Raw genomic sequence first — 11,572 nt, 5'->3', positions numbered from 1 at the left:
ACATTATGCCAGCTGCTACATATCACAACAACGGCTTCTGTTTTTTCTTTTAAAAAAAACCCCAACAAGGCTGACTATGGTAACTAGGCAGGTAATTTGACCTTTGTTAGTATTATAAACAAAGAGTGCCTGCACTTGAAAGAAATTCTAGAGTAGTAATAAAATTGAAATCCGATATGCTTCCTTGGGAGCAAGTACCACTTAGCTCAGTGCTAAATGTTGTGCTCTAATGTGGTGTAATGGTTAGAGTATTGGACTGAAACCTGGGGAATCAGGGTTCAAATCCCCACTCACTGTGAAACTTGCTGGGTGACCTTAACTTACCTCACAGGGTTGTTGTGGGTACTGAGAAGTTGAAGAAGCTTGTATGCCATATTGAGCTCCTTAGAGGAAAAGGTGGGATAGAAATACAATAAATAAATAAAATAAATCTAGCAATAAAAGGTGCATGTTTGCAATCAGACTGGCTTTCAGCCCCACTGCATCCATTTCATTCAGTCTTTGCCTGCGAATTGCTATCCTCTCACTCTCACATTTGATGAAGTAGACTATAGTCCACAGAAGCCGATACCATATTAAATCTGTTTAGTATTTAAGGTGCCACAAGACTCTTTGCTTTTGCGGCAAGAAAGCAAAAACTACTGGCAATTTTCACCAGCGAGTTTACATGGTATCAAGAGACTACATTTTATGTAGTAGTAACATGAAAGGTTGGAGAAAATCTGCTGATACGGGTTTGGTCAAACAGCTGCTAACACTGATCTAAAATACTTCTACTTGGAAGAGCAATTTGTTCAAACAGGACATTATTCCAAGTCAGGAAAGTTTGCTTGCAGCCTGATTGGCCAATACTTCCTCAGAAACGCAAGTCTAGCTAAGTTGGGACTTACTTGCAAACACTTGTGTACGGGATCGTACATGTGACTCTGGAAATAAATCCAAATGTAAACATGTTTAAGGGACATAGGCAGGGTCAGGAAGAATGAGGTTTGGTGAGCACCCCCCCATGTTCCTTACCTCCCCCTTTGCCCCATTGCTGGACCCCTGCAGAAAATATGCTGTTCACTACTCCCTCCACCCAGCATATAACTAAACCATAACATAACATAAGGTCCGTATAGTTAAAGCCATGGTTTTCCCAGTAGTGATGGGATGGGAGTGAGAGCTGGACCATAAAGAAGGCTGATCGCCAAAGAATTTATGCTTTTGAATTTTGGTGCTGGAGGAGACTCTTGAGAGTCCCATGGACTGCAAGAAGATCAAACGCATCCATTCTGAAGGAAATCAGCCCTGAGTGCTCACTGGAAGGACAGATCCTGAACCTGAGGCTCCAATACTTTGGCCATATCATGAGAAGAGAAGACTCCCTGGAAAACACCCTGATGTTGGGAAAGATGGAGGGCACAAGGAGAAGGGGATGACAGAGGACGAGATGGTTGGACAGTGTTCTTGAAGCTACCAGCATGAGTTTTATCAAACTGCGGGAGGTAGTGGAAGACAGGAGTGACTGGTGTGCTCTGGTCCATGGGGTCACGAAGAGTCGGACGCGACTAAACAACAACAAACATAACAAAATTGATCTTTATGGATGGTCAGCATGAATCATAAACTAGAAATTAAAAGAAAACTGCTGTCTTAGCATGCTGACTTGAAAATTAACTCTACCTCTCCCCCAAGTCAAGAGGGCTGGTGTAAGAAAATATGTTTAGGCTAGAAGTGTTAATCTGAACACTTCCTTATTTCTTTTTCCAGAAATCTAACATGTGGGATCAGGGGTGCCAGCATGAATAAAAGATTGGAGGGGCCCAGGTGAGCCCCACCTGGCATAATCAATCACCTGATGCGGCACATGCACAGCATTTGAATGGCAATGCCTGTCAACTCAAGTATTTTATGGGGGGCAAAGGGACCTCGGCCCCTAGGAGTTGGCTCCTAGGCATGGGACAAAAGCCTCCTTGTCTTGAAATTCACTTTATGCCTCCGGATCTCTCTGCCTCTGTTCTCTCCCCCCCCCCCCCCGCCCCATGGACCCGGCGCGGGTACTTTTGAGGTGGACTTTTGACAGGATGAAACTGAGCCCAGACCACCTATCCCAGAGAAGGGGTTGGCGGTGCCTTGCATCCAATAGTCCATCGCGAGGCTATTTCAGGAGTAAGCCCGGGCACGGGCTCCTCCGCGCTCTTGTGCCAAAGCCAAAGAATCCTCCCCTTGGAGAGCGCTCCGCGCGCCGGCTGCCAGCCCACCTGGACGAACCCTTCATCACCTGGGCGCCGCGCGTGGCGTGGCGAGGCCGGGCCCCGCCTCCCGGTCTCTCCGGAGCTCTGGTGGGGGGGGTGAGGGCGGGGCCAACGAGCTGCGAACTTGCGGCGGGTCTCTCCGCCCCCCCCCCGCCCGCCTTCCCAGGCTCCTGCCTTAACCTGTTGGCGGCCCCTGAGGGGAGAGAGCGGCGCGCGCGCTGAGGTAACCCGGCAGCGCGCTTGGAGAACTTCCTCGAGCGAAGTTGCGCGCAGCCCGTGAGGGAGCTCGGCCGAACTGGGCTCCTGCTCGCCTCGCCTTTGCTCCACGGGATAAAGAGGTGTGTCTGGGCGAGAGAGAGAGAGCGAGAGCCTTGCAACATGGCCTCCTCCTCCTCCTCTCCCTCCGCCTCCGCCGCCTTTTCTCCAGGCGGGGATGCCCGAGAACTGGACCAGGTGAGCCACCGGGCGGCCCTTTCCCCCCTCTCCCCCCCCACCCTCCTGTTTCTTCGTGAACTTTCCCTCTCCTGCGTCTCTCTCGCTCTCTGTCTCTTGCCGCCTTCCGGGAAGAAAAGCTGAAGCGCAGTGACCTTTCCCTGCTGCTCTCAGAGGAGCCGAGGGTTGACTCGAGGCGTTGGTCACACCTGAGGCGAGCGCGCTTCGGGCTACAAGCCTGTCGTAGCCGCGCGGAAGCCCACGAGGCTTGCTTCTGAGGAGAGACAGGACTGCCGCGTGGGAGGCGGTTCGCGCCCTCATCCCGGGACCGAGTCCCGCCGTTCGCGGCGGCGGGTCCTGCTTCCCCTTGAGGAAGCAGCGTGAGGAGGGAAGCGGGTTCTCAGGTTTCCCCTACATGAAAAAATCCTGTCCTGCAGCGAGCTTGAAGGGGTTGAAGCAAGGAAACAAGCGAGGACTGGGATAGCATTATTTGTTTTCCTCTGAGGGACTCCAGGCGGTTTACAGACAAACAGAAGAACCAGCTAAAAACAGTTAAAAAGTCATTTTTTAAAAAAGCAGTTCACCATTGATAGAATTAAAGCTATATAAAAACTAGTTTTGGCTTAGCCTTAGCAGGGACTACTTTCTTTTAATTAATATCCTTCTGCTGCACAAATAAAATTAAGAGCAAGAGTTAATGGCTTAACTGACAAGAGATCCAAATCTATGAGTGTTATTAAACTAAGTTTTACTCAGAGTAAACCCATTAATGAACATGGCTAAGTGAAGTCTGTTAATTTCAACAGGTCTATTCTGAGTAATACTCAACTGTGTTAAGTGATCCAAATTCTTAAGAGGGTGTATTCTGGAAGTGTCTTGCTGGGTCAACCTAAAGTCCATTCAATCCAGTGTTTGCTTGTTTTGGAGCAGGTTTTCTTCACTGTTAAGCAGATGCTAGGCTACCTACCAGAAATAGGCTGGAGGTCCACATTGGCGGTCTGTATTCTGTCAATCTCTGTGTTAGAAGTTTTGTGCTCTTTATAACATAATAGTGGGTGTAGTTCTCTTTGAACCTGCTGGCTCTGTGTCAAATGCAATCGCACCTGTAGCTTCAGGTAAGCCTTGTCAACAGCATCGCTTGCCTGGGAGGTAAAGACACTACTAACTGAAGAGAGCATGGTGGCAAATCCAATAAGAACTTATTTGAAAGGAAATTACTTTGATCTCAGTGGGACATGCTTGCAAATAAACTTGCATATGATGGGACTGAGAAACTCTCATTGCAGTCTTGCTTGCGCTTGCAGTGTGCTTGAATGCATAAGGAAGCTGAAATGTTAGTGAAGGGGTTTCGTAAATACAACAGGGATTTAACTTTGAATGTTGTTCAGTAATTTGTTCTGTGGACCATGGTCACAATATCAGAGGGCCTGTTAATTCTTCTGAGTGTTGTTTGACTGTCCGGTCTGAATTAAAATCTGGAGGCAAACTCTGAAGACTGGGTTAGCACGCCTGTCAAGTGACTTTCCCATGTTGTGCCTTGAACCGAATCAGTTCCAGCTTTCAGGCAGGTCTTTCTGTTTAAGCTGAGAACATCCCTTGCACATTTTAGCACCCACAGTTGAATCTTTGGGACAAGAGCGGGGATATATTTCCTTTTAGTGAGGCGAACCTCACGCACAAACCGCTTTGTGTGTGGCCTGGATATATTCCCATTGCTTTTGACGTGGGACTTGAAGGACCATCTTGCAAAAATACAGTGTAATAGAGCCAGTTTTTAGTATGTGGCATAGATGTGCACCAAGTGGGAAAATCCACTTCTTGGGAATGAGCAGTGAATAAATTTAAAGCTAAATGGACAAGATTTATTGCACTGGTATTGGAAGCTCACTAGTTTGAACTGTGTTTTGTATTACTATTCCAAAGAAACCAGTCACCCTGCCGGTGTGCGGACTGCTCTTCTTTTTGTGGGTGTTGCTTGTGTATAACAAATTACTTAATACCTGGTGAAAGAATATAACAATGTTTTTGTTTCCAAGATGTACTTCTCCTTCCTCTTCACTTCAGGTTTGCTATCAAACTTTATGGTGCGGGTTGAGTCCATTATTCTACCTGGTATAAACAATGCATTTTTCTGGAATTAATCACAACTTTCCTTGAATTCTGATTAAAGCTGCTCCTCACCTCCATCCTTGGTGCCAAAAGTTGGTTTATATCTACTTTTAATAATTGTGGCGTGTATATTTCAGAAAAGTAATCAATAACAGTATTTAAGATACTGTTAAGGTTTTAAATATCAACAAGCCCATCTTTGTTTTTCTCTTTCTTCACAAGAAATCATTGTTGCCTGAAAGAAATTGGAACAACATCTTTTCACTATGTATCTTGTTTTACTGTTTTTCTACTATCTGCTATACAGAAAAGTGTCAACAGTCTTAAAACACATTAATCAATTGCAAGTCTGAGCCTCAATTACAGTGGAACCTCTGGTTACGTACTTAATTCATTCCGGAGGTCCGTTCTTAACCTGAAACTGTTCTTAACCTGAAGCACCACTTTAGCTAATGGGGCCTCCTGCTGCCGCTGTGCCACAGGAGCACGATTTCTGTTCTTATCCTGAAGCAAAATTCTTAACCTGAGGTATTATTTCTGGGTTAGCGGAGTCTGTAACCTGAAGCGTATGTAACCCAAGGCACCACTGTACTACAAATGAGAAGCCCTTCCAGAATGGTGGTGAGGCATATGTCAGAAGCGAGGATGACATTTCCTCATACAATTTGACACGAAGCTAATAAATACCCACAAAATACTTCTATTTGTCAAAGGCTGCAATGTTATAGGGTCATAGGAATGAGTTTTCTGTCTGGCTTTAGTTTTTCCATTGGCATGATTTGTCTCATTTTACTGGATCTTTTTGAAGCTATCAGTTCTTCAGGTGCTTAGGGTTGTACCCCAATGCTTCACTCTCTGCTCTGTTCTTAGTGGTGTAAGATAATTTGTGGGCATTGGCTGTGTGAGTATGCTCCTTTCACTCTTTGGTTGCTGATGGTTTTTCCCACAATGTCCCTCCTGTCATCACGGTACATTTGACAGATATACTGACCAGCAAATCAGATGCTCACACAGCAGTATGCCTTGCCCTTCCCAATGTTTCATGCAGGTGTCTGCCTCATTCTTACAAAGAAGCAAAATCAGTGTTTCCTTTTAATGTTGAAAAGCTGCTTCATGGAGAAGTGGGCTAGTGGCTTCATCAAGTTCTAGCCTATCAGTTGAAACAATAGGTTTCAAGTGAGCTCGCTCTGAGGTAGAAGGTCATACATATGACCAAAATAGCATGAAAGCACAATGGCTTCAACCCTAACATTGCATACCTCTGGATCCAACTTACTCACTATTCCCCTTCAATGATTTATTGATTTTTTAAAAATGATAATTTGTAGAAAAAACATTTCCAAGTGGTATGCAGCAAATTAAAAGTAGAAGAAAGTATAAAATACCAAAAAAAAAAAGCACAAATATGAAGGGCATACAAAATGAGAATGAAAGGCAATGTTGTTACTCCTCAAAGACTTGTCTGAATAAATGTTTTTAACAATAACAAAAAAGGGGGAAAAACACATCACATGTCACACATGGCAGAAGGGAGTATGCGCCATAATGTGGGTGCCATCACAGTGAATGTGCTGCTCCAAGTAGTTGTCCAATGAACCTTGGAGGTGAGTGGCACCAGCAGGAAGGCCTTTACCAGTGACCTCAGTGACTGAATAGGACGTATGTAAGAAGGCAGTTTCTTAAACAGTCAGGCTCTAAGTTGTTTAAAGTTTTGCATACAAATGAAAACATATTGAGCTTTATTTGGTAGCAAATTGTCAACCAGTTATGCCTTTAGTGAAACAATGGACCAGTTTGGATGATATTTGTGAAGTTTAATCCCCAAGCCCTACACATGGGCATGGGGGGCTGACCACGCCTCCACCACCTACTTGGGGATGACCCATCCCATCAAGGTGACCTTCACACATAGAATCCTTTGTGTGTAGGTCAAAGTCAGATGGCAGACTCCTGGATTGCATGATGTTGGCTCATGTACATGGGATTATACATACATAGGCTCCATTTAGATGGGGTACCCTGGTATAGATGGTAGAGGCAGGTGAGCATGCTAGCTTCACATATAAGGTTGGAACAGAGTTCTGAAGTATTGTGCGAACCCAACTGATATATGGATATGTTACTATTACAATAGCTGATGGCCCCAGCAATGCAAAGGATCTAGCACTGGCCTATAATAATGCAAACATTTTCAGATGAGGCTTAAAATGGCTCGCCATTGTAAAAGAATATATTGCAATGCAGCACATTTTTATTTCTCCTCTGCAGTCTATATCAGGTTGACAAAAATGTTTGTTGCAAATAATGCTTTTTAAGAGTTGCGTGAAGCCATTGTCCAGGAAATTTCTACCTATCCTTTGCCACCTTATGCTTACATAACTCAGTTCTTCTTCAACTATCATTGATATACCACTGTCTTTTGGTCTAGTGTGCACTGAAACCCATTCAATATATCTTAAGGTTCATTTTGCATAAGGCCTCATTTTATTAGGTTGTTCTGCTGCTAGACAAGCTACTGTTGAATAGTTCCTGCTTTTTGAACTGCTCTGTAATTACACGATTTGGGTCTCAAGGGTAAGATACAAAATATAATGTACTTATACACTGCTTGTGGTGCTAAACAAAACCTTTCCCATTAAGAAGAAGAAAGAAAAGATTTGGATATGTGATAAAGCATATTGTGTTGGCTTGTTGCCCAGAAGGTCTAGGGTGTCTTTCAGTTGAAACTGTAAGATTAGCTTCAAATTCAATCAGCGACAAATGAGTTTTACTTTCAGTTTCTTTGCGAAGTTTTTTAATATCTATAACATCCCATGTCTATGGGGTGGGGGGTGGGGTAGTTGCAGCCATTTGCTAATGTATAAATTAATTGCATCAGACCTACAGGAGCATATCCAAGTACCTCATTGCAGTAGCAGAAGTTAGCGTGATTCCCACTAATGCAATGGAGCATTCTCCCTCACTTCTTCTCCTGTGTGTTGCCCATGACCTCCCCAAATCTGCTGGGGGAAAGGGGTTGGGAAAACCCCCAGACACTGGCAGAGGAAGAGGAGTGCGGGGAGAGCTCAGTGCAATCCCGGTGGGGTGCCATTGCAGCTCCCCCCCACACACACTGGGTGCCATGCCCCCGCAGGGGGCGTGCCCTGCCACCAGGACATGCACCATGCCCCTGCGGGCAGCGCACCAGCCCTGCCCCCACCTGCTCTCTGCCCCCCTGGTGCCGGAGCATGAAGCTCCGCCATGGCTCCCAGCATAGCATGTCGTGGTGGGGAGGGCATTGGTAGATTATTCTGTCAGGGAAGCAGAAATGCTTGCACTGATGGAACTGTTCTCTTACAGAACACAGTGCAACTCAATGAAAAGAAAATCATAGCATTGGTGTATAAAGCGAAGTGGTCAAGGAGCATTTAATTACGGTAAATAGCTGCTAAGCCAGCAGGTGTGGGAAGAACACAGACTTCGCGCTGTAGTCCTTTGCAGATTGTATACATGGAAGGCAAAATCCACCTCTCTAGTATTGAGCATTCTAGCAGTGGCGTAGCGTGGGGGGTGCAGGGGAGGGGCGGCCGCACTGGGCGCAACATCTGGGGGTTAGGGTTAGGGGGCGCAAATCCACGGGTTAGGAGGCACAAATTACTTGCCTTGCTGACAACCCATGCTACGCCACTGCATTCTAGTAAAGCTCTATTCTCTCTTACGTTATAATAGTTCTCTTTAAACATGTGCATCAGTAAGTAAGTAAGTAAAGTACTGTAATAGTGGTTGCACACACATGCTGGGAGCCTTGAGTTTAAATGTGGCTATTGATACAATGGACGTCTTAGAAACTTGGCTAAATCCAAATGTCATTGGCAGAATGACAGTGAAGCCCTATAATACCAGTAGTACAGGAACAGCAGTGTGGTTGTGTTTGAAGAACAATTTGTGGTGTAAGGATACAAATAGTATGATGCATTTTGAATAGGATCTATCTGTCTTGTAGAAATTAGTGGGGAAGCTCCTGTTTGTTGGAATACATTGCTGGAGCCACTGAATCAAAGTACCTGCTACTCTTTATTATCTAAATGACATATAAATTGGTAAAGCCCTTCCAAGGTAAGCAACTTAACAAGGGATCAGGATTTTGATCCTCACACTTCAAAAGTCCCAAGACTACAAGAGCCCAGTCATAGCTGTGTAATTTGAAAAATCAATTTAAGACACTGAACAAAATGGTTCCTGGTTGGAGTATATCCAGTTAAATCAATGAGTCTACTCTAAGTGTGAGTAAGTTGTATATTACCCATTTGCACATCTGCAATTTTCATCATAGCACCCACCACTCCATTTGAGTGAATTCTTGTGTGTAGCTTGGGCTTATTACTGCACCTTTTAAAAAATTGGTTTTCACTAAAAAAACACCCACCCACCATACATTCAAAACTACATCATCATTTTATTTGTATGCCACCTTCACACAGTTAAAACAATGCTCAAGGCGGCTTACAATATGACAAGATTTATATACAAACATAGCAAAGTAGTCATAAAAATAACACATCAAACACATCAAAAACTACATAACCAAACTGAACATTTTCCACATAAAAAGATATAAAAAATGAATATCAATAACAGCAGCAAAAACACCCAACAAAACTCCCCCCCCAAATACCCCATTCCTTGCAGTCCTTAGGAAGCCTGTCAGGCTCCACCCTAGACCAGGTGGAGAGAGGCAGGAGCAGGACCATCAGGCTCTCAGCCTTTTTCTGACTGTGACCCCCTTCCAACCTTGCTTCCTTCCTGTGCCCCCCCATGGATGTAGCCAAGGGGGTCAGCTGCCCCTCCATAAGTAAAAATCAATACATATCTGAGGCTCTGCCCACAGCCACTCTGGGCAGCTTTTCCCAGCCACTCTGGGTGGCTTACAACATATATAAAACCACAACAAAACACCAAACATTAAGAAACAGAATGTCCTATACAGGCAACAACAAACCAATAAATCAATAGAAACCAATAATAATAAGAGTTTACACTTATACCCAAATTAAAATAACCACCAAGCCCGACTAAACATTTAACCAACCCCAACCCGACAAAAACAAACCAGAGGAACCAAAATTAGAACCGTTTAAAACATTGTAAAACATTTTTGCCAGTTGCCCCAACCCAAGAGTTGCTTCAGTAATGTCCCTCTGGCCTCCCAGGAGCCTCTTTTATCTGTTCAAGGTGAGTCTGGGCCCCACCCCCTAGGCCAGGTGGAAATAGGCCTTGCAGCAGTGAGGGGTCTTCCTTTCAGCACTCACAACAGCAGCAATGTCCCTCCAGCCTCCTAGGAGCCTTTTAGGTGCAGGTAAATTCTGCACCTAGACTAGGATTATTTTCCCTTGCACTTGGCAGGGGCGGTTGCCCATGGAGAAACTTGCAAATATGCAGCCATCCCCCTTGTAGATGCAAATCATACAGTCCATGGAAAGCTGCACCGTATGATTCTGCAACATGTATAAGTTACATAGGTTGGGTTTTGGAACAAATCAATTGAGAGATCAAGGGTGAATGCGTTGGTAGAAACATGAGATGGTAAGAGTGGACTGCTTCAGGGTGTAGAGCAGAGTTTTAAAAACAATATTACCAAACTTAAAAAACAAAATCATATAACATAAACAGTCTGTATGTACAGATAACCACTAGTACACACTATTAATTGGTAATATGGGCATTACCGAAGACTTGAAGTTTGCATAGGATGAGGACCTTTGAATCCTGCTAAATGAGTTAAAATGGGAGCAAATCTGAGTGAACCTGCCCCACCTACTTTGGACCATCTAAACCAGAATTCAAGAGTTGACCCTCACATTGCTTCTCCAGTGGCAATGGACATGAGTGAAACTCTCCTGTAGGAATAGCACCTTGTATACATTCCGCTGGCATGGATATGGAAACGGAAAGCCATATTCACGTGATAGGTATGTGTTAGAGTAAGCCAATTCTGGGTTTGGGTGTTCAGATTAGTCTGATTAGCTTTTGGCTTTGGGCCCCATGCTGGCATTGCTCTGAACAGAACTGCTTGATGTGCCTTGATGAACAAGCGTCACTATTGTTGCCTGTCACTTAGATGGAGATGACCAGGTGGTGGAAGACAGTGGAAGGACCCACAAAGGAAGAATGGTGGTCCAAAGTGCAGGAAGTAGCAGGGCCGGAGGAAAGGGGTGCAGTGGGTATGGGATGCCCCAGGTGTCACCACTGAGGGGGGTGACAAAATGCCAGGCGGCAGTAACAGCAGGGCCTGCAGTGCCCCCAAGCCACACCTCTCTCCTGGGGGTGACACAGTGGCTTGGGTGCCCACAGGCTCCGCACTGCCCACCACCTCCCCCTCAGCTGTAGAGTGACTGAGTGGAAGGAGGCAGGCAGACTCCTCGGAGGCCCTGAATTTAAACTACTAGATTTGTTTTTCAGATATTCTTTGAAAACCTCCCATTTTGAAACAAATTCCTGTTTTGATTTATTCTTTATTTTTTCTGATAGACCATCTAATTCGGCATATTCTGTCAGCTTTTGGATCCAATCTTGTATGCGCAATCTTTTTTAAAGAGAGCCTGAAAGCACGAGCTAAAATAAGAATTAGGAGGTTATTAAATTATTTTCAACTAAGTAATGTTATGCTTCTGTAACTTTCTTAATTAACAGGAGAATCAAAGCAATCCCCTCTTTCAAGATACACACAGTTTTGCATGTTAAGTGTATGCAGAACATTTTTCCTCCTTAATTTTTGAAAGATATCTTTTGTTCCGGTCTTCTGTGTCTTTGGAGTC

At 44.6% G+C, this 11,572-nt stretch overlaps 1 protein-coding gene across 20 annotated transcripts in view; it reads left to right on the top strand.

Annotated features, from left to right (window-relative positions):
* The first annotated feature begins 2,323 nt into the window (after nucleotides 1-2,323).
* The window catches only part of ANK3 (ankyrin 3), a 380,323-nt gene continuing 371,074 nt past the window's right edge, over nucleotides 2,324-11,572 (top strand). For 6 of the 20 annotated variants that reach the window (XM_083740249.1, XM_083740229.1, XM_083740217.1 and 3 more), the window contains exon 1: nucleotides 2,486-2,690. In XM_083740249.1, the coding sequence (XP_083596375.1) occupies nucleotides 2,616-2,690 (75 nt within the window). In that variant the 5' untranslated portion in view covers nucleotides 2,486-2,615. Of the gene's footprint in view, nucleotides 2,691-11,572 lie in introns of all 20 variants that reach the window. The other 14 variants (XM_083740208.1, XM_083740239.1, XM_083740213.1 and 11 more) reach the window with 6 other exon arrangements.

The sequence above is a fragment of the Podarcis gaigeae genome (assembly GCF_964106915.1).
Source record: "Podarcis gaigeae genome assembly, chromosome: 5".
Classification (NCBI taxonomy): Eukaryota; Metazoa; Chordata; class Lepidosauria; order Squamata; family Lacertidae; genus Podarcis; species Podarcis gaigeae.
Note: the sequence above shows the minus strand (reverse complement) of the source record. Positions and strands in the feature narration are given on the sequence as shown.